At 34.6% G+C, this 27,546-nt stretch overlaps 1 protein-coding gene across 1 annotated transcript in view; it reads left to right on the top strand.

Moving 5' to 3' along the window:
- Rbcn-3A (Rabconnectin-3A) overlaps positions 1–27,546 on the top strand; it is a 2,573,828-nt gene that overhangs the window by 327,429 nt on the left and 2,218,853 nt on the right. Inside the window, exon 6 of the mRNA XM_067779516.1 lies at positions 12,773–12,859. Within this exon, the coding sequence (XP_067635617.1) occupies positions 12,773–12,859 (87 nt within the window). The remainder of the gene's footprint in view (positions 1–12,772; positions 12,860–27,546) is intronic.

The raw sequence follows: 27,546 nt of genomic DNA, 5'->3' as shown, positions 1-27,546 counted from the left end.
TGTGGTGGACTTGACGCTGGCGCAAGTAGCAAGTCTCACCGCGAAATTGCGCAAAACATTGAATAAATGCTTTAACTGATGTTATTTTTTCTTAAATTCCCGATTTCTCACTGTGTATATGTATATTTGATGATAAAATAATTTGATGCGCCGACGCAAGCAGAAAAAATTAACGAGTTTGCTTTTTTTATTTTTTTTTTAATTTTTTTTTATTTTTACTTTAGTTGAAGGTTGTGCAAAAGTAAGGGATTTGTAGGTGAAAACTGAGACCTAACTAAGGGGTTTATTTTTTATACGTGTGAACGCAAGCTAGCTATATGGTGGGCTTAGCGCTGGCGCAAGCAGCAAGTTTCGCACCCAAAGGTAGGAATTTGCGAAAGAAATGTGTACTCAGCGAGTGACGCTGGCGAGAATATGTATATATATATGTTTCGTTCCGTTATTTGGTGAACCTGCATACATACATATATACATGTACCGTTTCAAAAAACGGTAACTGAAAATTCGCACTTTCTCTGTCACAATAAATTTGCAAAAACTTACGTGCTTTGGGGCATACTACTTTCAAAAAATCCCTCGTTGGGCGTAGGTGCTCCAGAAACGCCTTCCCTATGATTTTATATTGGGTGCTCCCCCGTTGGACGCAACGTAATCTTGCGCGGCGCCTCTTTGGTATTCCCTCGTTGAGCAGCGCAGCTTGATTTCTCTTGTGTTCTTTTTGTTGTTACTTTAAAATTTCGTTTCTTTTAGTTTCTTTGCTTTTCACAACTTTAATTTTAAACTTTTTGTAATATTTACTTTCTTTTACGCACACGGTATTAAAATGTTTTAGTTAGTTAATTTCACTTTTTCGTTTTTCTGCTGCTGCTTCCCACGATGGCTGCCAATAGTTTTAAAAGAAAAGAGGAAGAGACACTTGTCAAATGGATGCAGTGTTGGAAATTGTACTAATTTCCATGAATTCGAACATGCGGTGTTGCCATTCAAATTTGGCTCGCAAGGACCATGTTGAACACTAGGGGTGTGCCTGAATGCAAATTGGGAATTATACTCACGCAGGGTATGTATTCCGAATTGATGGATACAACTTCCTTTCAATTAATTCAGGGTTTTTATTAACAATAACAACTTATGAACTAACAAAGGAAGATGTAATGAATTAAATTTAAAGTAAACCAAACTTCAATGATGAAAGTTAAACTAGGTAACTATCGACTTAAGAAAATGTTCGAATTCATGAAATAGGTAACAATTTAGGTAAATGGAAAAATATATAAAAGATGATTTATGTTGCTGTATATAGCTATATATGTTCATGAGCGAACCTATGCACATATGTATGTATATATATCGAAGTTACAGGAATGGAACCCGGAGTTTTGGGATTTTGGGAAAAATGTACAAAATAGATAGATTTATGAGATACTTATCACGTTGGCTTAGATGTGCTGACGCTGAAGATGTATCCTCTTAATCCTGGTCGTCTTGATGTGACGGCGGTGATTTGCTCAAAATAATACTTCGTTGACTATGATATGTCCTCGACGATGGTAGTTGATGAAAGAGGTCGAAAATTAAGTGACAATAGACTATATACTATGCAACACTGGAAGCAATTCCAATGTCGCATTCGAAGTTCCAATTACAGCAGGGATGCTTGTAAAGGAATTTTTTGCAGGGATGCATGGGTGCATGAGCGCAAGTCACGCGAAGACTTTAAGTGACGTAAGTCGCTTAAACAGTTATATTTTGCGTCAAGAAACCAATCCAATGTTTCATCCCTTTTTTCGTATTTGGTATAGAATTATGGCATTTTTTTCATATTTCGAAATTTTCGATAGCGTAAAAAGGGCGTGGTCATAGTCGGATTTCTCCCAGTTTTATCACCAGAATAAAGTGAGTTCAGATAAGTACGTGAACTAAATTTAGTAAAGATATATCCAGACCAATTCTAAATATTCTCGCGGATTTTTTTATTCCCACGGAAAAATTCCTCCAATTCTTTTCTCCTATGGAGAAGAATAATTGGGGAATAGGAATTTCGAATTTTCGAAGTCAGCTGTTTTGTCAATTGAAATTTCGTTGTGCATTTCTTATTTTGTTTAAAAAATTGTAAAGTTTAATTATTGTTGCCAATTTATTTGAAATTAAGAAATAAGGTATAAACAATGCACATTATTGCATTTCATGTGGTATTCACTGAAATGAGTAATGAATTGGTGCCACAGCAACATCAACAGAGGAGCATAAGAAGAAGACCGGCGGGATAACACAAATCCGCCGGAGTTGCCTGCATTCATTCTGCAAAGCAATTTTCTGGCGGCTAAGTCGAGTTGAGTTCGCCTTTCGCCATATGCCGAAATCTATTTAAGCCTTCTTAAAAAATCCTTGCGCAATTTCTGGATGGCTGCATCAAATATGCGAAGAGCTCTTCCGTTGCTTATAATATATTTTTCGACATAAAATAAAGAATATTGTTGTTGTTGTTGTATTAACAGTGAGAATATTGTGGTAGAATGTAATTACATATTTTAGCACAAATTTGTAGAAATAAGTGTTCTGTCTTAAAATAACCATTTTCCTTTAACTATTTTGATACATTCCCTTTAATTTAACTAGTGAAAAAACCTATGGAATGGCAAAGAAATCTCCCTCTCCCTCACAATCATAATACCTACTTTTCTCCCATAACCGGTTTCCGCTTTTTCGAACATTGTTCAGAATAGGAGGAAAGGGAGAAGTGAAAAAACTCACAAGGAATTTTTATTTAGAATACGAGGAATGGGAGAAGGGAAAAAAACTCGCACGGAATTTTCGTTTAGAATTGGGCTGATCGACTTTTGCTCAAGTTATCGTGTTAACGGCCAAGCGGAAGAACAGACGATCGAGTGTGCATAAAAACTGGGTGTGGCTTCAACCGATTTCATAGAAAACAGCTATCGTCATAGAAATTATGCCCTTACCAAATTTCACAAGGATTGGTAAATTTTTCGACTTATGGCATTAAAAGTATTTTAGACAAATTAAATGAAAAAGGGCGAAGCCAGGCCCATTTTGTTGCACCATATTACTGGAGCTGAATGTTTACACAATTTACTTATGTGAGATGGCAGCCCTGAATCATACTAGTAACACCCCTGTACGAAGTAGAGAAGAGAAACAAGAGCAACGATAAAAAATTCAGTCGTCATCGTAACCACTCAGCAGTAACAGTCGTAATTTTGCAGTAATTCTTGCTATCCCTTAATTTTCATTTCACTTTCATTTTGGAATAATTTTTCTTAATGTACTTAATTACTATTTAATAATAAATGAAGCATATTCAAGTTTACATGGGGGCTCAACGGGGCGCATAACATTTTTTGCATTCTAAATCGGAATGCTACGCTCGGGCAAAGAAATCAGAAATCCGTCAAGCAGCAGAGAAACGCAGAACACAGCAGACACTTCCAATAAGCAGCAAGCACCAGAAACAAACACAAACGTCAGCAGAGTAAAATAAATAGTGAGCATAAGTGGTACAACGGGCGACAGTGAAGGCGAAAAAATCAATCAGACCAACATTGAAACAAGCCCAAAAGAAAACGTAAAAGCAGAACATCCAGCTGAACTAAACGCAGTCGAAGAAAGCAGATCAGCGAAAAAAGTCACCTGTTACACAAAATGGATGATAAAAGCATGGAAAGTTTCTTTAAAACATTTGTCGAGAAAATGAATCAGAACGATGTCAGTAAAGGTAATGTCACTATTGATGCATTTGCAAAAGTCGTACCTAATTTTGACGGTGTATCTATTCCAATTCGGCAATGGATATCTAATTTTGACGAGAATGCTGAGGCTCATGAGTTGACAGCGAAACAGAAGTATGTCAATGCGCGAAATTAAATGAAGGGCACTGCAGCTTTGTTGTTGGAAACAATTACATTCTCCAACTATAACTCGTTGTGTGAAGCGTTGATAGAGAAATTTGACAAACCACTAAGTAGCGCAGAGGTACATAAGCTATTAAGGCAACGTCGAAAACTTCCATGAATACGTGTTACAAATGCGGAAAATAGCAGCACTAGGTGAAGTTGATGAGCAATCAATTATAACGTACATAGCTGGTGGTGTCGAGTTGCGCAACGTATCCAAACAAAAGTATCCATTATATAGTGCTCGATCCTACAAAGTGTTGATCAAAGCATATGAGTTGGTGGAGCCTTTGGCAAAACACAGCGAAACAAATAAACGTCGGCAGATAGCAAGCAGTCGTAAAGAAGTAGATACAAGTAGCAGTGACGGCGAGCGTAAAAATCAACATTGTTTTAATTGCGGGTCGACACAACACAAGAGGGCTAAGTGCAAAGAAGACACGAAATGCTTTAAATGTAATGGCTCTGGCCATATGGCTAAGCAGTGCACCGTCACGAAGCAAACCGTTGTAAACGTAGTATTTGACGAAAAACGCATGAAACAGCTGAAAATCAATAACAACAATGTGTCTTGTTTGGTGGACACTGGAGCAGACGTTTCGCTAATGCGTAAGGGTGTATATAACCAAATATGTAGCAACTGTGAACTGAGAAAAAGTTTTGCTAGATTGTATGGCTTAGGCAACGTCGCCGCCGATGTGTTAGGAGAATTTACAACACAAGTCGTTGTTGACGAGTTGAGTACACAACATACGTTTTTGGTTGTTAAAGATAGCAAAATAAATGTAGACTCAATTGTAGGGTATGATTTTTTGAAACAGTTTTTGGTAATCTTAAATGTCAAGGGGTATACTTTCTCACGATCAGCAGAGGACACAAATGCAGGAGAAACTAGTTACAATGTTGTAAATGTTGTTCATAGCAGCAATGAGGTAGACGTAGAACCTAAATACAAAGAAACAGTCAAACAGTTGATTGATAACTATAAGCCGAGTTTTATTCAATCAAACTGTCACATTAAATTAAATATTGTTCCGAAAAGCAACAATATTGTTCTTCGCGAATCACCTAGCCCATTGTCAGTAACGGAAAGGGAGTTTGTACTTAGGCAAGTAGCTGAATGACTGCAAAAGGGCATTATCCCCGAATCATGCTCAGAAATCGCTAGCAAGGTTGTGCTGGCAAAGAAAAAGACGGAAGCTACAGATTTTGCGTTGACTTTCGTAAATTAAATTCCATGGTTATGAAAGACAGGTTTCCAGTACCGATTGTCGAAGAGGTTCTTGAGAAAATGCAGGGTGCAGAATATTTTACCGTGATGGACCTTGCGAATTGATTTTTCCACGTCGAAGCAAGCAATGCAAAAAATACACTGCGTTTGTCACAAAAGAAGGTCTATGAATTTAACAGGGCTCCATTTGGCTTTTGTAATTCGCCCGCTGTTTTCATATGATATGTTAACCACATTTTTCAAAAATTAATTAACGCAGGTATAATGGAAATTTATGTTGATGATATTGTTATTTTTGGAGGTACAGCAGAACAATGCTTGGACAATATACAAATGGTATTGTACCAAGCCCCGCAGTATGGTTTGGAAATTAAGTGGGCGAAATGCCAATTTTTGAAGAAGAGAATTGCGTTTGTTGGGACACGAACTTGAGAATGGGCGTGTCTGGCCGGGAAAAAGCAAAGTCAAAGCTGTCAAAAACTTTCCGATACCAAAAAGCATTCGAGACGTACAGGCTTTTTTGGGTTTAACCGGATATTTTCGCAAGTTTATCCGTAATTATGCTGGTATAGCTAGGTCCTTGACACAACTGTTAAGAAAAGACGAAGTATTTCAGATAAAAGAAGAAGGAATAAAGGCAATTGATGATTTGAAATCGGCACTCGTTGCAGAACCAGTACTGCAAATATATAAGCAGAACGCTGAGACACATCGACACATCGATTCGTCGAAACATGGGTTCGGGGCAACGCTGATGCAGCTCCAGAACGGAGAATGGCATCCGGTTTTCTACTGGAGTAAAAAGACTTCTCCCCAAGAAGAAAAATTACACAGCTATTTTCTTGAGGCAAAATCAGCATACTTAGCCACAAAAAAGTTGCGCCACTACCTGATGGGTATTCAGTTTACACTAGTCACAGATTGCGCAGCTTTCAAGCAGACAAATGCGAAAAAAGATATACCACGTGAAGTGGTTCAATGGTTGCATACAATATAGAGCACCGATCTGGCAACAGAATGAAACATGTGGATAGCTTAAGTCGATTTCCCGTGATGACAGTGACCTCAGAAGTTCAAGCCTAGATCGCAAGAGCTCAGAAGCAGGACGCACATTTGACAGCTGTAGCAGAGATTCTTAATGAAAAGCCATATGAAAACTTTAAATTAAAAAATCAATTAGTTTATAAACAAGTCGATGGGCAGAATGTATGGGCTATACCAAAGAGCATGGAGAAGGAAATAATTAAAGAGACGCATATATTTAGTCACATGGGTTGCCAAAAGACAATGCATGCTATACGACAGAGTTACTATATTTCACATCTTGAAAAGAAATTTCAGCAGGTAGTTCAAAATTGTGTCGAATGCATTATGCACAATCATAAGCTGGGTAAGAAAGAAGATTATCTGCATTGTATTGACAAAGGGAACAGTCCACTTTCTACCCTCCCTGTCGACCATTTGGGTACTCTGGATACAACATCAAAGTGTTACAAGAATATTTTCGCTATCGTCGATGGTTTCTCCAAGTATACGTGGATATACCCTACCAAGAGCACAGATGCACTGGAAGTTGTAAGGCACCTGGAGTCATGGGTGACAATATTCGGCAGTCCGCTGCGTATAATAAGCGACATAGGCACAGCGTACACGTCGAAACTGTTTAAAGAATTTTGCGCAAAAAATAAAATCGACCATGTTGAGGTAAAAACCGGCGTCCCAAGGGGAAACGGTCAGATCGATAGAGTGAACCGCGTAATTATTTCTATTCTAGCAAAGATGTCAGCAAAAGAGCCGGATAAATGGTCACAAGTGCAACGCGCAATCAATTCTCAAGTTCACTCTTCTACAAAGTTTACAGCGTTTGAAGTGATTTTCGGTGTAAAGATTCGAAACGAAGCCGATATAGAGCTGCTAAAAGTACTCCGAGAAGAACTGCTGGTAGTCGCACAAGATGAGCGAAACCAAATCCGTCAGGAAGCCAGAAAACAAATCCAACTATGATAGAAAACGAAAAGGAGAGCATGGATATAAGATTTCGATTTAGTAGCCATACTGGCCAATAAATACATCGGCCCATACGAAGTAAGCAAAGTTAAAAGACATGGCAGATACAATGTGAAAAAAGTTGGGAACTTTCGAGGCCCGAGTCAAACATCAACTAGCGCAGATAATATGAAGCTATGGCGCTATTACGACCACAGTGAAGACGATCACGACGAAGAGTCATCTGAGGCATATGACAATTAGGATGACCGAGTGTGACATGGCAGCCCTGAATCGTCATCGTAACCACTCAGCAGCAACAGACGTAATTTTGCAGTAATTTTTGCTAACCCTTAATTTTCATTTCACTTTCATTTTGTAATCATTTTTCTTAATGTACCTAATAACTATTTAATAATAAATGAAGCATATTCAAGCTGACACTTATATACTGTAAGGATATACATTTTTTGTTAAAATTTGACTTACATTTTTTTTTTTTTAAGTGGGCGTGAATCCGATTTTTCTAATTTTTAATTAGAACACATATAATAATAAGAGTAACGTTCCTGCCAAATTTCATCATGATATCTTCAACGACTGTCAAATTACAGTTTGCAAAACTTTAAACTCTTCTGTATGCATTTTTTTTCGATCGGCTTTATAGTTTTTTTTTTAATTTGAACGATATAACCATGCATGGTCATAATTTGCTCATACCAGCAGACATCTACTTCCATCATTACAGATGTTGCAGGTCTTCGCAGCTGGACGATGCACCTAGTCCAATTGGGGAAATTAATTTGTGGAGGCTGAATTTTTCCGACGCCTTACATCTAACATATACATTTTCCTGTTTATCATCGACAGAATTAGGCGGCGTAGTCTTTTTCCCGTCCGTCCATGTATGGTTTCTTATTTCGCAGAATAAAAAAGCTCTCTCCCTAGGGAGACGCGCGTCACTCTAGCTCAACTTGAATCAGGCCAAAATCCTACCTATACAGAATCAACCCCAACATGTCCCCATATGACACCAACCATCTCTTTAATTGCAATGAGGAACCAACGCTCCTAACACCCCTCTCACTATTGTCCACCTCTGTTGAAACTGCAAGTTTTCTTCGACTCCCGTTATAGGATATTGATGACAATTTGCGACTGGTCCCACCTATTGGATTGGGCGAATCACTGCTACAACAGCAACATGGTAAAACGAGCTAAAGGCCTGCAGAAAATTTTACTAAATGAACGAAAGTGGCAATCTAACAATGTACAGTTTCAAATCTGCGCACCCCGATTCCCGTCCTTCCCCTCTACCAGCAAAAAAAAGAAATCGGTATATCTGTACACCTCTGATTTTAAGACCAAGGAAATAAGAAACTCGTTTTTATATACATATATACTAGCAGACCCCGCAGACGTTGTTCTTCCCTAAACTTGGTCTATCTACAGATCTCTTAAGAAGTTTTTACCTCTTACCTCACACCTACCCAGTTCCAGTCCCAGTCCCAATCCCAGTGTCAGTCCCAGTCACAATCCCAGTCCAGTCCTAGTTACAGTTCTAGTTCCAATCCCAATCAAACTCCCAGTCGGTCCCGGGTCCATTTCCTGGAAAAAAAAGTTTCGTAAATACTAATCTAGGCAAAGGTCTACCAATATACCAAATTTTGTTTGAGTAGATCGGTCCCTGGTCCACTTCCCGAAAAAAAAAGAATCGTAATTAGTAATCTAGGCAAAGAGCTACCTATATACCAAATTTTAAGCAAATCGAACTATGAACCGAACTTGTTCGAATATATCTGGCCCGAAGTGACGTGAATACGAATCTAGGCAAAGGACTGCCTATATACGAAATTTCAGGCAAATCGAACGAATCCGCGCTCCACTTTCCGCAAAAAAGTTACGTAAATACTAATCTAGGCAAAGGTCTACCTACACACAAAATTTCAGGCAAATCGAAACGTGAATAGAATTCATTCGAATGGACCGGTCTCTGGTCCACTTCTTGGAAAAAAATTTTATCTCCGTAAGAATCATCCTCGTACTTCAAGGAATACCCTAAAAAAAGAATTGGCTAAATCGGTCCAACCGTACATTTTTATATTATGGACTAACATACCCGACATACTTTGTTCTACCCTAACTTTGATCTACTCGTATCTGCATAACTTTTAGGAAGTTTTTATTATTACTCTCCTTCCCCCTCTCTCCCCATTTTCTCTATCCTTTTATTCACTCCTCTCTCTGCCTTTCTCTCTTTCAAGGCCTCTTTCTCCCCCTCCCCTTTTCCCATCCTTCTTTTCTCTCTACCTCCCTCTCCTTACTCCTCCGCTCTATCTATCTCTATCTGTATATCTTCTTCTAACTCGATCTCTTTCTCAGTTCATTTCCTTTCTTTCCTTTCCTTTCCTTCCCTCTTCTTTATTTCCCTTTCTTTTCTTTCCTTTCCTTTCAGAAAAGCTCACTGAACACCTTTGCAACTGTTTTGATAAACGTACGCTGTAAAGTAATAAATGAGCAAGGGTAAGGGTTTGGGTTTTAATTAATTTATTTGCAACGCGATGTGCGAAAATTATAAATTAGTAAAAAGAAGAAAGATGCAGAAAGTTGAATAACGATGAAACAAGTTGAAACCTTAAAAATAAACAAAATTACAGAATTTCATTAATAATATACGTAGTAATCCCAGACCAGGTTTATGCTGTTCGTGTCATATAATATAATCAAAAATATTAGTGACCAGCTTTTCGCTGTTCGCCTAATATATTATTAAATTCCTATCTAACAACAAATACTAGAGACCAGCTTTTCGCTGTTCGTCTAAATAAATGCTTTACACACACATATAAATACATATATATGCTGGTATATATATGTAAGAGGCCAACTTTGCATTGTCCGTCTTCCACATATTACCAGCGTGCCCTATCTAATTATTTCTTACCTCTTGAGTGAACGTTCGCAATCCAAATGAACGAGCACTCAGAGGAACACGCTATTTATTGAAAATTTTACAAAGCTTTTTGAAAATGTAGAAAAAGTAAAACAGAGAGCTGTGGACAGTATACTTAGTTGACAGCAAGCTTTGGATATTATGTATAACAATGTTGCCACACTGGAGTGATCTTAAATTTAATACTAACTAACACTATGCAAATATCTTAGTCACACATTATATAATATACACATGCTACAACGCGATAATTTGATCTGTACCTACGAAGTGTTGATCACTTGTAATCATTTCGTTCGGGCTACATATTTATTTTTTTGTTTAAATAACACTTTTGTTATGATAAAATTAATTCGCTATGAGCACAGCTTACACAAATTACGAACAAATTTTAATAAGAAAATTCGTGAAAATAATAAATATGTATATGGGGTATTCCATCCCATTTCGACCAATTTTGAACCCGACCCCTTTAGAATTGGCTGAAAGTTTTTCTTCTTTTCCTGTTTTTCAGAATTTTTTCAAATTTTTTCATCCAACTCAAAAAAAGTTATGAATTTTTAAAAAAACACCGCTTTTGTTTTCAAAATGCTATAACTTTTTCAAAAATTGACCGTTTGGGTTCTTTTTTTTTAATTTGTTTTTAAATGTACTTTTCGGAAAAAATACAAAAAAATGTTTAAAGTTTTTTTTTAGATTTTTCATTTTTTCGAGATTTTTCGAATTCCGCCAATTTTTTTTCTCATAAAAAACTTTAATCAATTCTACAATCATCCCCACTAATCCCGGAGTGGGCCGATTTTTTTTATATTTTGTTTTATTTAATTGAAAACAAAAATTTTCAAAAATAAAATTTTTTTTTATCAATTTTATTTATATAAAAAAAATTTAAGAAAATAATTTTTGAGTATTCTTTTCTTTATATATTATGGTAATCTACGATTAAAATAACCAGGATTAATGACTGACACAGTAGACATGTAATTATAATCGTAGATTACGATAATATATAAAGAAAAGAATACTTAAAAATCATTTTCTTACATTTTTTGTTATATAAATAAAATTGACAAAAAAAAATTTTATTTTTGAAATTTTTTTTCAATTAAAAAAAATATATATAAAAAACATCGGCCCACTCGGGATTAGTGGGGATGATTGCAGAATTGATTGAAGTTTTTTATGAGAAAAAAAAAATGGCGAAATTCGAAGAATCTCGAAAAACTGAAAAATTAAAAAAAAAACTTTAAAAATTTGTTTGTATTTTTTCCGAAGAGATTTAAAAACAAATTTAAAAACAACAAAAAAGATCACAGACGGTCAATTTTTGAAAAAGTTATAGCATTTTGAAAACAAAAACGGTGTTTTTTTGTTTTTAATCATAACTTTTTTTGAGTTTAATGAAAAAATTTGAAAAAATTCTGAAAAACGTCTTTCGTAAGCTAGAAAAAGAAGAAAAACTTTCAGCCAATTCTAAAGGAGTCGGGTTCAAAATTGGTCGAAATGGGATGGAATACCCCATATACATATGTCAAGCTGATATGAAATGAAAATACATACCTATAAACCAACGCCCGAAGTTAAATAACGCTGCGAATGATATGTACATATGTACGTATGTTCGCATCATGCCTCACTGAAAAGCAATTTGCGCGCACAGTTGACAGCGAGCAACCACACGCACTACATTTTTTGGTAAAAATGTTACTTTTGTTGCTGATATAAGAAAGGAATCAAGTATTTTTTTATGCAAAACGAAGGTAAATATTTCAAAGTTTTATTGCAAAGAAGAAATATTCCAATCGATCCATTTGCTTTGAATTTATAACAGTGTAAACAAAAATTTTATGGTTTTTTACTACAAAAGTGGAGTTTTTATACTTTTTTAGGCAATTTTTAGAATTTTTCTCTCCTTAAGATCCTCGTACCTCAAGGAATATTCTATAAAACAAGAATTAGCGAAATCGGTCCGACCGTTCTCAAGATTCGCGCTTATTTTACAATTCAGCGACTTATTTTTATATTAAAGATAACATCGGGCTCTGAAATTTTCCGAAACACAGTCGCATTTTGTACCTATGTATTTGTTTTTTCTTTAGCACAAACATACGTAGATATCTGTCTTGGAGGTTAATACAACATTAAATCAAGATACCGATGAGGCTATTGCGTCAGTACGATCAAAACAGTACAGTTGCTTGTACTATGTCCGTATAAAAATTAAAGATAGCTGCTGAAAAATAGTAAAAAATTGTACCTTTGCTGTTTTAAGTAAGTTATTCAAAACATTATTTTGACTGCTAAAAAACTGAAAAAATTTTAATTCAAAAATAATTGATAATGAAATACTTATAGCCTCAAAGCACAATTTTTTTGTTCAGCTGACGACGAACGAATTCAAATTACATCTGACATAAAATGGAAAAAAAAATTTTTTCACTTTGCTTATTTCCTGCTGCTGAAATATTTTCCAAATTTCGATTCCACCAATTTTGTAGTACTGAAAAATAGTTAAGCATTTTCAATCCCTGATTGATGTATAAGCGCTATAATTTCAACTTGGCTATATATATAATAGATTTCACATACATACACGCGCACATATGATTTAAGTTGTACAATTGAAATTTGATGTCATATTTTTCACTGTCCCAATAATTACCCATTAAATCTAATTTTTAATTGCAGAGGGCTTGGTCTAGATCTCGTACTCTATCCATCAGTTACGTTGGGGATACAAATATATCAAATGAACACCGAGGCTCAACAACGCAGGTAGGTCCATGCATATTTTAAGGATATATTCAATTTAAAGTATCTCATTCTCCAAACATTACATACTCAGCTGCCAAATTACGGCTTGCAAAACTTTTAAATTACCTTTGTCCAAAAGTTTACTAATTTCACTGCTCTACAAACTTAAACTTTTTGCATTACCCTGGATCACCACTATTTTTTTTTTTGCTATGGTCCCCTAATTATAAAAATGGTCGAAATTTAAAATTCTATGGATACTTTTTTGTTTTTTTTTTTTGTTTTCTAAAATTTGCCTTTTTTGAAAAGGGAGATCCATTGGTTTTATCATATCTCTGGAACGGGTTGCCCGATTTTGTTGGAGAAAACAGCATATAATATAAATGACATAAAAATTGTTTAAATACAATTTTTTGAAATACTTATTGGTTTCAGTGCTATTTGCATCGCATTATAAAAAAAATCGATTTTTTTGTATTAAAAATTTCCATTTTTTTCTTTTATTCGTAAAAAATGGAAAGAGACAAAAACTTACAACTTTTATGAGATGATCGTAAAACTGTGAACATTCCAAATAAGACAAGCTTTATTTCATGAAAATCCATGGATAAACGGTAATATTATTAACATTTAAGTGAATGAAGGGAAAATACGTATTTTTAATATTTTTGTTTATTTAGCTATTTAAGATACCTTTATTAAAGAAATTCTACAAAATTTAGTACTTGAAATATTTAAAAATAGTTTCTACTTTTTGCTTGTCTACTGTAATTTTCTGAATTTCATTCTCGTATAAGAAACCAATAATAATCCCAATCATATTTACGTTCCAGAATCCTTCATAACGCTCCTCCGTTGACTTAAGTTGTTGGTGAAATCGTTCTCCATGCTCGTCACTGACATCACCAAGATTTGAAGGGAAAAAATCCAAATGGGAGTGTAAGAAATACATTTTTAGAGACATATTTGCACCTAAAATTATATGTATACGTAATTTGGAGGTTACAATTATGATGAATATACAAAAATCATATCATATTCCTACTTACCGATTTTCGAATAGTTGGTTGGTAAATCAGAAATGATTTCCTTATAATTTGGACCCCGATTATTTCCTAAAAAGTTTGAAACAATCTGCCTAAATGAGTTCCAAGCAGTCTTTTCATCGGGTAATAGTAATGTCTCGAATGTTGAGCTCTGTAGTAGTTTTCGGATTTGTGGACCATCAAAAACACCTTCAGAAATTTTTGAAGTGGATAATTTTGGAAATATTGTTTAAATATAATCGAATGTTTTTTCATTTTTGTTTGGCGCCTTAAAAAAATTAATCCAAGCTTGATGTGTAATGGCGGAAAAATCACATTCTCCTTTTTTATTAGAGCAGCATATTTTATATTGTGTGTGCCTACTTCGTGATTGGTTATTGCTGGCCAGTCCTTCCTTACATAATGTGCGCTTCGATCTCGGCTATCCCAAAGGCAAAGAAAACAACAATGTTTTGTGTAACCACCTTGTAGTCCAGTTAGTAAAGCTACCACTTTCAAGTCTCAACATATTTTCCAATCGTGTTTTTCATAATGAATATATTTTAAAAGTTTGGACATGGTTTCATAAGTCTCCTTCATATTTACGGCGTGTGCGATGGGTATTGATTGCTTGCCATTGGGTAATAAAACTGCTTTAAGGCTTTCTTTGTTACTATCAATAAATAATCTCCATTCACTTGCGTCATATGTTTGGCCAAGCTTTCCAAAAAGTCCAGTTATATCATAACAAAAACATATATTGTCTTTATTTCTATAAAAACAAGCATATGGCTTATGTCGCTCACGATAGGTAGTTATCGTAACCTGTTTTTCTAATAAATTTCTTTCTTTTAGACGGGATGCAAGTAGCTCTGACTTATCTTTTGGAAGCTCTAGGTCTCTTATAAGATCGTTTAACAACTGTGCAAGAGGCTTTGGGCAAAATCCATCTGATACGCTGGAGATTTATGAAGACGAAGAAATAGGCGATGGAGGAACTTCAATATACGTATTATGTTGATTTTCAGGACATGGAATTCCATCTGAATCTAGCACGGGAAGAGTAAAACCACCAGCTGAAATCGTGGGATAAGACCAAATCATATGTTTTCCAAATCCTTTTTTTTTACTTAACACAAAAGTAACAGTTAGCATCATGATCGCATGTTTCTCTCCACATCATAGGTTTTTCAATTTGTATGTTTTCTCTGTGAAAAATGAGTATCATAAATATTTTTAATTAATAAATGTAATTGTTACTTACTGAGGGTAGGATTTCCATTTCTTTAAAATATATATACAGCTATCACAAATTGAATTTGGCTTCCACTATTGGCTCAAATTCTCAACATCTATTTTAAAATAATCCTTATATGAATTTTGTAGTGAAATAGTAAAATTTCTCCGCCCTTTTGCTGTAGTGTAAAAACCGCATACATAACAAAATATATTCGGGTCATTTTTGCAGACAAATTTTCTACTGTTATTATTAATTTTTTTAAAATTCACTAACCAATTAATAGTTTTTTGCTGTTGTTGACAACTTGACTTTTCGCGATCAGGAATGCTAGTTAAATAAAATTGAATGAACTAACTGAATTACTTTAAATAGTCGCAGGCCACTTCGATTTTCAAAAGTATGTATCTTTTTTTTCGTTAAGTTTGTCACAATCGGCGACAATATACCATACAGGGCAGGCCTCTAATGAGTAAATTTTTTAACCACTACCTGCGAAAGGGTTTGAAAAAAAGGGGTTTTCAAAAAAACTTCATATGCTATGGGAAATGGCCTGTGCAGGCTGAGATGTTCAGTAGGTAGGTGTAACAGTTTCTATGACGGAGTGATAATTTGATTTTTTTGTTTTTATGATTTACGCATTCTAAGAACATCGCAAGAAATGCCTCAAGGAAAAAGTTGTATATATTTGATAACAAATATATATGACCATACTTCTTTTTTACGAAAACCCGCGTTGTCAACTTAAATTTTCCATACAGTATGAGGCATTTTTTCTTATGATCTGCGTTTTGCCTTAAGAAAAATTGACGGGGAAAAATTTCTTGAGTTTCATTATGGACTTTTCTCATTTCTGGCGATGCCCGTAGTAAGCCTTAAAAAGACAAAGTTGCGCAAAATGTCATACCTAAATAATTTGTTTGTCAAAAACAATAATAGGCTTGATATGCAAAATTTTTCGCTAAGTTGGGTATTTTCACTTTATTGTCATTAAAACCAACATTTATTCATGTATTTTTACGAAATAAGGTTTCAATTATTTATAATGTTTACAGTTTTAAGACCGTGATATAAAAATGGTAAGTTTTTAAAACCTTCGATTTTTTATGAATTTTTGAAAAATAAAAAAATGTTCGATTTTGCAAAAAAAAATTCTTTACATTTTTATGTGAATAACTCCACAACCGTCGATTATATAAAAAAAATTTCTTATCAAGACTTGAAGAAAATTTTTCGTTGAATCCACTAGTGTTTCTCTCAACGAATTTAGATATGATAAAATAAATGGAAAGACCTCTGTGAAAGTTCGTTATTTTAGAAAAAGAAATCGTATCCATAAAATTTTAAATTTTGGGTGTTTTTGTACTTAGGGGGCCATAATACATCGAAATTAAATAGTTAGACTGCAAAGTAATTTCTCTTGTTGATTAATGTTTTCTGTTCTGCGTCATAAGGTCAACCCACCTACCAGGTTTCGTCGCTTTATCCGTCATTGGTAATGAATTATCGCACTTTTTTGGTTTTTCGAAATTTTCGATATCGAAGAAGTGGGGTTATAGTCCGATTTCGTGAATTTTAAACAGCGATCTGAGATGAGTGCCCAGGAACTTACATACCAAATTTCATTAAGATATCTCAAAATTTGCTCAAGTTATCCAGCCCAATTCTGAACAAAAATTCCGTGCGAGTTTTTCTCTTCTCCCATTCCTCGTATTCTAAATAAAAATTCCTTGTGAGTTTTTTCACTTCTCCCTTTTCTCCTATTATGAACAATATTCGAAAAAGCGTAAACCGCTTACGGGAGAAAAGTAGGTATTATGAATGTGAGTGAGAGGGAGATTTCTCTGCCATTTCTTAGGGGTTTTTTCACTTGTTAAATTAAATGCAATGCATCAAAATAGTTAAAGGAAATTGGTTCTTTTAAGAAACAACACTTATTTGTACAAATCTGTGCTAAAATATGTACATTCTACCACAATATTCTTTACTTTAAGTCGAAAAGTATATCATAAGCAACGGAAGAGCGCTTGGTATATTTGATGCAGCCATCCAGAAATTGCGCAAGGTTTTTTTAAGAAGGCTTAAATAGATTTTGGCATATGACGGAAGACGAATTCAACTCGACTTGGCCGCCAGAGAATTGCTTTGCCGAATGGAAGGAGGCAACTCCGGCGGATTTGTGATATCCCGTCTTCTTCTTATGCTCCTCTGTTGATATTGCTGTGGCATTTCAGTGAATACCACATGAGATGCAATACTGTGCATTGTTTATATTTTATTTCTTAATTTCAAACAAATTTGCAACAATAATTAAACTTTTAAATTTTTTAAACAAAATAAGAAATGCGCAACGAAATTGACAAAACCGCTGACTTCGAAAATTGGAAATCCCTATTCCCCAATTATTGTTCTCCCTAGGAGAAAAGATTAGGAGGAATTTTTCCGCGGGAATAAAAAAAATCCGCGAGAACAAAATTCCGAGGGAATATTTAGAATTGGGCTGATCGTGTTTACGGACAGACCGACGGAGGGACATGGCTAAATGAATTTCTTTTTTCGCCCAGATCATTTTGATATAGAAATCTATATCTATCTCGGTTAGTTTATGCCGTTACGGGGTACCGTTATGTGAACAAAATTAATATACTCTGTGAGCTCTGTTCAGCTGAGTATAACAAATATAACAAATACAAAATAAAATAAAAATAAATTGTGAAAAAAATTAATAAACTCGAGCAATAGTAATATGTAAATTTGTAACTATAACTCGTGCTGTAAAAAGTGAATAATTCTTATTAAAATGCAAGGGGACGCTAGCCTACGGGAGCTCGGACCTCCACCAAAAGATCGGTAATATAAGCACATCATGTGCTATCTACGGCATTGAGTTGTGGCTCAAAAAGAAGAAGATCGCAGAAAGGTTACAAGAAATTTTAATGAAGTGGGCAACATTTTGGCAAAAAATCGCCGTTGCAGGAAGTCTGTTATAACATATAGGCAACTCCTTTAGGTCTGCGACCAATGACCAATCCAGTTGAAAACTCGTGATATGAATAAAATCATTCGTTAAAAGGAATATGGTGCTTCCTAATATGAATGGAAATGAAAGACGCTTGAAATACATGTAGAAGAGATTGTTAAAAAGAAAATACGGTTGCAACAGTTGATTGTGCTCACGCGATACAGCACTTAGTTACTGTTTTTAGATGCTTCTATATAATGTGACCTTCCAACTGACAATTTACGAAATACCGCTATTTAAATTTTTTTTTATTGGTTTTATCAGATTTTGAATTGGTAATGTTTTTAATTGGAAAAACTCTTGACTTTTTACGAAATACTTTTTTCATCTTCTGAAATAAATTTTCCGTTTTCTGAATTACATTCGTGGTTTTCTGGAATTCATTTGGAAAATCTGAAGTACAGTTGCCTTTTTCTGAAACGCTTTCGTGCTTTTTTGAAATTAATAGGAATATATGAAATTCTTTTATGGTTTTCTGAAATAACTTAACACTTATGGTAAAAAAGAAACGCATGAGGCTAAACTATAAATTACTACAGAGGGATCATTAATAGAAAATTTGACACAAAAAAGAAAATCAAATCGTTAGATCTTTATTCATATGGCCCAAAACGGGGTTTATTTCTTTACATCTGCACTTGCACTTTGACATAAAATGTCTGATAATGCTAAGAGTTGGATATATCGGTTATTTTGTATGTATTAGTGCTTTGAAAAGCGAATACCTTTAGTGAAATGTTGTAAGACTCGCTTTGGTAAGATTTGAACAATGACTGCTACATTTCATGATGTGCGTGTAGGCTTTTAGTTGCCACACGTCAGAGAAAAAGCCTGCTCTCTTAGTAAGTCAATGATAGCATCAAGTATATTATTTGCAAGCCTAAGGTTGTAAGTAATGCATAAAATATCAAAAACCACGAAACATTTTTTGTTTAATATTTCAGGGGCAAAAACGGCAAATGACCAGAGTGATTCTTGTACATGCGATTCAAGAGCTCTGTGTAGCCACTGAACATCCGTTTAGTAGCGAGCTAATATGCTAAGGCGACATCCTGGTCCCTCTCCTATTTGGTAATAAACCAAATATTTATTTTATTTTTAAAAATTTATTTAATAAACCAAATATTTATTTTATTTTTAAAACTTATTTTTATTTATTTTTGAGTTTTAAATATTTTAATACTAATAAAAATTTTCTTTTTTTTTGAAGTTATTCAAAAATTTTAAGTTAACACGAAAACTCAATTAAAAATTATTTTAAAAATTAAAGTAAAGAGTACAAAGTAATTAACACTATATCCCTTACTCGGTTTAAGGGATAGCTGGGGGATTTTCATCGGCAGCGTATGTAAACCACATGGTACGACTGAAAGCGGTCGTCTATCTTGGATTAAGCGGCTCGCTATATAAACGTCCTATCAATACTTTCATCCCCGCTGATTGGGTTATGCGCTGGGCTTGGGCCCCCACATCAAATCACACTCCAATGAAAAGAAAATTAAGCCCCCTTATAAGAAGACAACCCTTAACTAGTGACGACCTCGACATTTAAAGGTCTTTGATTTGAGTGCATGCACCTTCAATGTCCCTTCCCTTAATGGGATTGGTCAGATGCCCGGCTGGTTGATGTCCTCGCCAAAGGAAAAGCCGACATCACCGCCATTCAAAAAGCAAGGAAAGACTTCATACCTTACATGAATGGAGCTGAATAATTATCTTATACCATTCGTAATATCCAAATAATCGACTGTATAAGATAGGTTATATGTAAATAGAGAACAGATGTAAATACTTAAGCGACTTTGAAGATAAGTATAATAAAAAAATATGTAGGTACTTTGTGTGAGTATACAAAGATTCACCTTTTTTGTGGTCTGCATGAGATAGCTATGACCATGCATCACTTATCTAAACAATATATGTGACCCGGTCTATGAAAAGGTGGCTTATGACTGAAAAAATTACTACTACTAAGAAACTGAAGAAATGCATTGTTTATCTTTAACAGCTGTTTCTCCCAATTTCTTTTTTTAGTCATAAGCCACCTTTTCATAGACCGGGTCACATATGACGAATATGTAAATATTTGATAATTTGCAGGTTTTAGCCGTTAAAAAGGGGGCAGAAATGACGGTTTATATGGGGTATATTCTATATACACAACTGATCTCTATGATTTTTTCAGATAACAAAATATGCTATATATGGGGTATTCCATCCCATTTCGACCAATTTTGAACCCGACCCCTTTAGAATTGGCTGAAAGTTTTTCTTCTTTTTCTAGCTTACGAAAGACGTTTTTCAGAATTTTTTCAAATTTTTTCATCCAACTCAAAAAAACATGAATTTAAAAAAAAACGGTGTTTTTTCAAAATGCTATAACTTTTTCAAAAATTGACCGTTTGGTATCTTTTTTTTTTAAATTTGTTTTTAAATGTACTTTTCGGAAAAAATACAAAAAAAATTTTAAAGTTTTTTTTTGTATTTTTTCAGTTTTTCGAGATTTTTCGAATTTTGCCATTTTTTTTTCTCATAAAAAACTTCAATCAATTCTTCAATTATCCCCACTAATCCCGGAGTTTGCCGATAATTTTTTGTTTTTTTTTTTTTAATTGAAAAAAAAAACTTTAAATTTTTTTTTGTATTTTTTCCGAAAAGTACATTTAAAAAGAAATTGTTAAAAAAAAAGGTCCCAAACGGTCAATTTTTGAAAAAGTTATAGCATTTTGAAAACAAAAACGGTGTCCAACTCAAAATAAGTTATGAATTTAAAAAAAAAACGGTGTTTTTTTCAAAATGCTATAACTTTTTCAAAAATTTACCGTTTGGGATCTTTTTTTTTAATTTGTTTTTAAATGTACTTTTCGGAAAAAATACAAACAAATTTTTAAAGTTGATTGAAATTTTTTATGAGAAAAAAAAATGGCGAAATTCGAAAAATCTCGAAAAACTGAAAAATTTCAAAAAGAAAACTTTAAAATTTGTTTTGTATTTTTTCCGAAAAGTACATTTAAAAAAAATTTAAAAAAAAAAAAAGATCCCAGACGGTCAATTTTTGAAAAAGTTATAGCATTTTGAAAAAATACCGTTTTTTTTTTTTAAATTCATAACTTTTTTTGAGTAGGATGAAAAAATTAGAAAAAATTCTGAAAAAAGTCTTTCGTAAGCTAGAAAAAGAAGAAAAACTTTCAGCCAATTCTAAATGGGTCGGGTTCAAAATTGGTCGAATGGGATGGAATACCCCATATGTATTCAAGTATTTGGTGAAATTTGAAGCTTCTAGCTATTAAAATGGGGCAGAAATTAAGAAAAGTTTCTTATCTGAACATTCGGTGGTATGGGGTATATACGACCGATCTCTATGATTTTTGGCAGAAATTGCGAAAATTTTCTTATCTGAACAATCGGTTGTATGGGATATATACGATATATACGACCGATCTATAAATTTTTTTCAGAATATAATTAATGCCGTAAGCATTTGGTGACATTTGAAGCCTCTAGATGATAAGATGGGCAGAAACTACGAAAAGCTTCTTATCTGAACAATCGGTTGTGGGAGAAATGTGCTATATATACGACCGATCTCATCGATTTTCTTAGACAACAATATGTGATATATACGAAAGCATATGGTGAAATTTAAAGCTTCGATCTGATAAATTGAGGAAGATATGACAAAAACCTCTTTTCTGAAAAATCGGTTGTACGGGGGATATATGCTATAGTGGTCGGATCCGGCCGGTTCCGACAAATATTTAATCGGACACCCGCTCACCAAATTTTATCAAGGAATCTCAAAAATTGAGGGACTAATTTCCGTTCAAACAGACAGGCGGTAAATTAACTCAGCTCTTCATCCTGACCAATTCGGTATACTTATTGGTAGTGATAGAACGATACGAGTACTAAGTGAGTAGTATATATACTTTTCCGAAAATTACTGGAGTATTTTGTACTCTAGGCTTTTTCTCTAGTACTAAGTAAAGTATCGATACTTTACCCCGATACTTTACCAAGTGCTGATGGTCTACATGTTTAAAGTCAACAAAGTTCAGTCCATTAACAATATAACTTGAGCAAAAACTAGGATCGTCGGCGATGAGGTAAAAACTCCATATTTCACTCAAACCGACCTTTTGAAAACGGTCGGATGGGAGACGATTTCTTCCCCTGGTGGTAAAAGTAAAGTATGTGTTTATGGTCTAGAATCACTAACTCCAACGAATTTATGAAAAAAATTCAATACATTTTTAATTGTCATGCAATAGAGCTTTTTGTTTAACTTAAAAGTTCTGCAAACCGTGAATCAAAGGCCGTGGATATCACTTTGCAATTTGACGGAAATATGGTCCTTGGTATTATATACAGATCTGAGGGAAATCGACTACTTAAAAAAAGGTGCTTACAGTTTTAATCTTAACAAAATTTGCAACATATACATGATACGTAATAACACTACCAGTAGAGATATACCAGTGCAAAGTGCGAAAGTTTAAAAAAAATTAAAATCGTTCTTCTATTTAGTTAATCTTTCCACAAAACGTTTAGTGCCATAAAAAAATACTTGACTCGTTTTACCTCAGAGGAGATTTAGGTCTTCTTCCAATTAGCGTCCAGCTTTTTTAATTTTCCTTACAAACTGAGGGGACCACACCTTCATATTTTATGCCGACTCCGAACGGCATCTGTAAGTTAGAAGGACTTTTACGGAAAAGCTTTCCATGGCATATATACACTCGGAATGCTTGCAAAACCACCACCGAGAAGCGACCACGCTTAGAAAACTTTTTTTCAAATGCCATAAGTCGATCAAAAATCTACCAATTTTATTGAAATTTGGTAAGTACATAAGTAATTTTTATGATAGAAAATGTTCTATAGCCTCTTACGGAACACTACGACAAACGTATCCTTAAAATATACGTAAGAGCAGACAACTGGGTATATAATGTTCGGTTTTGTCCAACGTGAAAATTACTTTCTCCTAAATTCGAAACGTATGATCTCGTTTTAGAAATAGAAAAAGGTTTCTTCACTATTGGTAAAAATTCCGAAGTATTCACTTGGACCGATTATACTCGATATCTTTTACTGAGTATGAGTACAAGCATTGATCCGAGTATTTTAAATGAGTAACGGTATCGATACTGTTTTTTTTTTTTTGCCCCGATAGCTTTCATGTCACCTGTAGCGATGACACTCGGAACCGTCCTGCTCCTTATTTTACATTTATCTTCCACCGTCATCGAGTTAAATGCCATCAACACTCAACTAAATTGGGGATTAAAACAAAAACCTTGCCTTAGAACACTACTCGTAGCGCTAAGCTTTTCAAAATCTTTTTACACTTTTTAATTTTTTTAGGGAGGTTCGCGTGTGTGAGGCTGGCCACCAAACAAGGACTCCATAGTTAGGGTTAGGGATAAATAAATAGTATAGGATAAATACCCAATTCACGTTGAGCTCCACGACGACTTGCTGTCTAGGATGATTCCTAGATATTTAGCACAAGGTTTCCCATCCTAACTTAGGCACGGTCCAATTTGGGATCTTCTACCTCTTAGTAAACAAGCCCATATCCGTCTTGTATGTGTTGGCTCTCAACCCGACATTAGATGCCCAGGCATGAATATCTCGAAACGCCCGATCCATGAAAGAGCTAATCGTTGGAAGGAAGAACTTATGAAAATTGCAACGTCATCTGCGTAAGCCGTAAGTCTCTCATCGAACCGCCTGAGCAGTTGGTTGATGACCAGCGCCTACAGCAGAGGTGATAACACCCCACCCCGCGGCGTGCCCATGTCCGTTGATTTCTTGGTCATATACAATCCCCATTGTGAAGTAATTTTCCTGCAATTTAACATGCAGTCGATCCACTTTGCCTTGCCACTTTGAAGCGACCAAAGCGTTGTTACAATCTTCAAGGCATTTTGTTCGGATGAAAAGCAACTCAAAGGGGATCTCGTTAGGGAAGTTTTCGAATATTCTCGACCGCGCTGGTCATATTTTCTTTGCGAGGCCTGATTGCCAAAGTGATGAGCCCACAATTATATATTGTAACGAACTTCTCCTCACACTGCTGCTTAAACTAAGGAACCTACGAAGGTGTGTTCGGATAGAAGCGGGGTGGCACACCTAGCTCTGCTTCAGCTTAGCTCAGGGAAAATGGGAGTGGGGTTGCTTCATCCTTGCGCAGCGAAGTCGTACAAAAAGATTTAAATTGTATGCCGAAAACCAATTTTAAATCTATAAAATCAAAACCAAAACGAAACCAGCGAAATGCAAACTGCAGCCAAACAACCAAAAAAATCTATAACAAAAACAGCCTACGACTAACTGTCTAGAAAAACTGGGGACATGGAGTATTTTGCGAAAACAAATGCCGATGGGAGAAAAAGGTGGACAAATCCCCCATATCTATACCCACCCAACCTCTTAACCTAGGAAAGATATATATTTAGGTTAACCCTAGCTATACTTACTTCTGCTCAGCTCATCATACCTCTACATTTCGTCATCGACCAAAAGAAATTTAGATCTTCATTTTAATATTCAAGTTTTTAAATTTTATTCAATCCAAATCTAAACTAAAGTTTAAGTCCTACGCCTACATCAGAATACTTAGAAAATTAGCATCCGCTTTGTGACTGTTTAGGAATTTAATTTCAACAATTCGCAAGTATCAAAAAAAATTATTTGCCTAATATCTAATATTCGCAATTTTTCTTTTTCGAATTCAACACAATAGAAAAAAAACGATAGTAAAAAAAATGTCTCCTTTAAATTGAAATATAGGTCTAAGTAATTTTAGTTAATTGTACAAACAAAAAAAAAACAACTACATCAAAATCAAAATTTAAAAAGAATTAAACAACATTATGTTCAAATGCCTGTATGTATGTCGATCGAACATTTTACATCGGTATGTAAGTCATAAATCTTACTACGTCTACATAATATCAGTATGTTCGATCCAAACACATATTTTGGTAATTTCTCTTTGTTACAAGATTAGGACAGATTACTTACTTGCATTCAGCTATTCCATCGATGCGGCGGTGGGCCCAGCGACGATGCACAAGAACGGTTGCACAAGAACAACTAGTTCGGAATCATTAAAAAGGTAATCAGGGTCGAGCAGGTTCGACTAGTACTATCGAAACGACTTATATGTGATTTCTTTTCATAATTACGTATGCAAACAAGTTACCTTTTTCAAACACACCCTCATAGCTCTTTTCCTTCTGACTTCTAACATTTAAACATTTTGAAACTTCAATACAATTGTTTTTGTTTTGTTTCTATATTTTATTTATATTTTATTAGATATAGTTATTTAGTTGTCTCTACATTTCTAATTTTAATTTTTTTCTATTAAAGTATTTACTTATTTATTTTTCTTTAGCTAACATTTATGCTTGCACTGTGCATTGTTTCCTTCATGATTACATTTAGAACTCAATAAAACATAATAGAATTAAGGGCTTCTTAAGATTGTTTTATACTCTTTTTATATTTTTTTTTTTTGAAAAATAATTTATACTTTCTAACTTTGTATTCAACAATTCGGAAGAAATTTATACTCCGATTAACCAAAGAGATTCATGTCTTTCGTACTGCTTATTTTTCTGAATACATTGACGGATTGCAAGACTTCAGAAATTGCACTTAGCAACATTTTGCAAAATTTAAATTTAAACAAAGATTTTTGATTCATAATAAAAGAAATAAAAATAAGTGTTTCAGAAACAGCAACACTGGCACTATGGATTTGGGGATCTTCACGGTAGGCCTCAGGAACATGGTTTTGGGAATACGACGTCAAGCGTGGATCTCTACAGTTGTCTCCGCCTTTAATAAAATTCGCCTAGGTTGGCACTCGAAGTCACTTCACCTTCATTTTGCATATTTTTGTTTTTAACTGACGCACTTATTATTTTATTTTTGTGCAACGTAAAATCGTTTGAAGTTTTTGTTAGTTTATACTAACTTAGTGCAAAAAGTCACTACACATTTTAACTTTTTTTCTTTAATAAATCTTTTTTAAATATTTTCTCGCCAAAATATCAAAGACGTTTTCATTTCAAGTGCCGGCAAAAGACTGACTTTTTCGGCTGCAGTCAACATCAAGCTCAGCTCAAAAAGTCTCGCTTACCTTGAACTAATGATGAACTAGGACTAGCGGTATTTACTGCTGTTGTTCCAACTTAGTGCAATGTTAATCAATAAACAAATAGTAGGCATAGAAGAATTTGAAAAAGTATTCGGCATAGGTGACTGTAGCATTACGCTACTTAAGCAGAGACAAAGTAGGTATCGAAGAATTTACATATGTATGAATTAGGTATTCCTGAATTAAGTATGTATAAATTAGGTATTGACGAATTAGGTATACATGAATTAGGTGTTCATAAATTAGGTTTTCCTTAATTAGGTAGGTCTCAACTAGGTATTTCTGAACAGAGCTGGGTAGTAATGATTACTTTAGGTAATCAGTACCCGTCGATTCCCCATTACATGTACTTGAGGAAAGTAATCAATTCCTTTCCTCCACAACAAAGGAATTGATTATATTTCAATTCCTCAAAAAAAAATACCAAAAGCAATTTCGTTTTTTGAGGCTCAAGTACAAAAAAATGTTTGTTTGTACTTGAAAAAAAAATACTTTGTTCAAATGTATTTTCTGCCCAAGTACTTTGGAAAGGAATTGGAAATGTAATTGAAAATTTTCCAATTACATTACAAGGAATGGAAAAAGTACTTTCGAATTTCCCATTCCTCAAAGGAATTGCAAAAGTAATTGAAGAATTCTTAGTGTAAAAAATATTTTTGCGATTCAAGTGGTGATCTTATGAGGCCATTGTAACTTTTTGGACCATAAGAAAATGTTTTTAAAACACAAGCACTGCCTTCAGTGACTTGCAGTTCATTTCTTCTCGCCATATATGAGGAGGGTTATGGTAAGATTGTATCATCGTAGTTTAGATTTTCCGTTGAATGGCCGGCCAAGTACTTTGTACGTGGCTAGCAATGCTTCTTCATCTTTTCCCCAAGTGCTACTGGCAAGCGACTTGAGAATTTTGTTGCGGATTTGTACTTTAAATACAACTTCGATGGCATACTTCTTGAAGGTGAGAGTGTGACCGAATGTTGCTCCTACGATATTTTAATGGCTGACAATCGGTAACGCAACACCATCGACGTCAACGTTCCACGTTGCAAAACAGTGACCGTGGATTTGGCCGGCTAGGTTCGGATAATTTGCAGTTTATGTTTTTATACAAAGGGGACAGGGTGAATCTTCTATATCTTGGAGTATAGTACCGTGGTTGACTGTGTCAAAAGCTTTTGACAGTGCTGGTAGTGCTATATATTTTGCGGAAGCCATGCTGATGAGTGGCTAGGCGAAGATTCGCTCTAA

The sequence above is a fragment of the Eurosta solidaginis genome, chromosome 4 (genome assembly GCF_040869045.1).
Source record: "Eurosta solidaginis isolate ZX-2024a chromosome 4, ASM4086904v1, whole genome shotgun sequence".
Taxonomy (NCBI): domain Eukaryota; kingdom Metazoa; phylum Arthropoda; class Insecta; order Diptera; family Tephritidae; genus Eurosta; species Eurosta solidaginis.
Note: the sequence above shows the minus strand (reverse complement) of the source record. Positions and strands in the feature narration are given on the sequence as shown.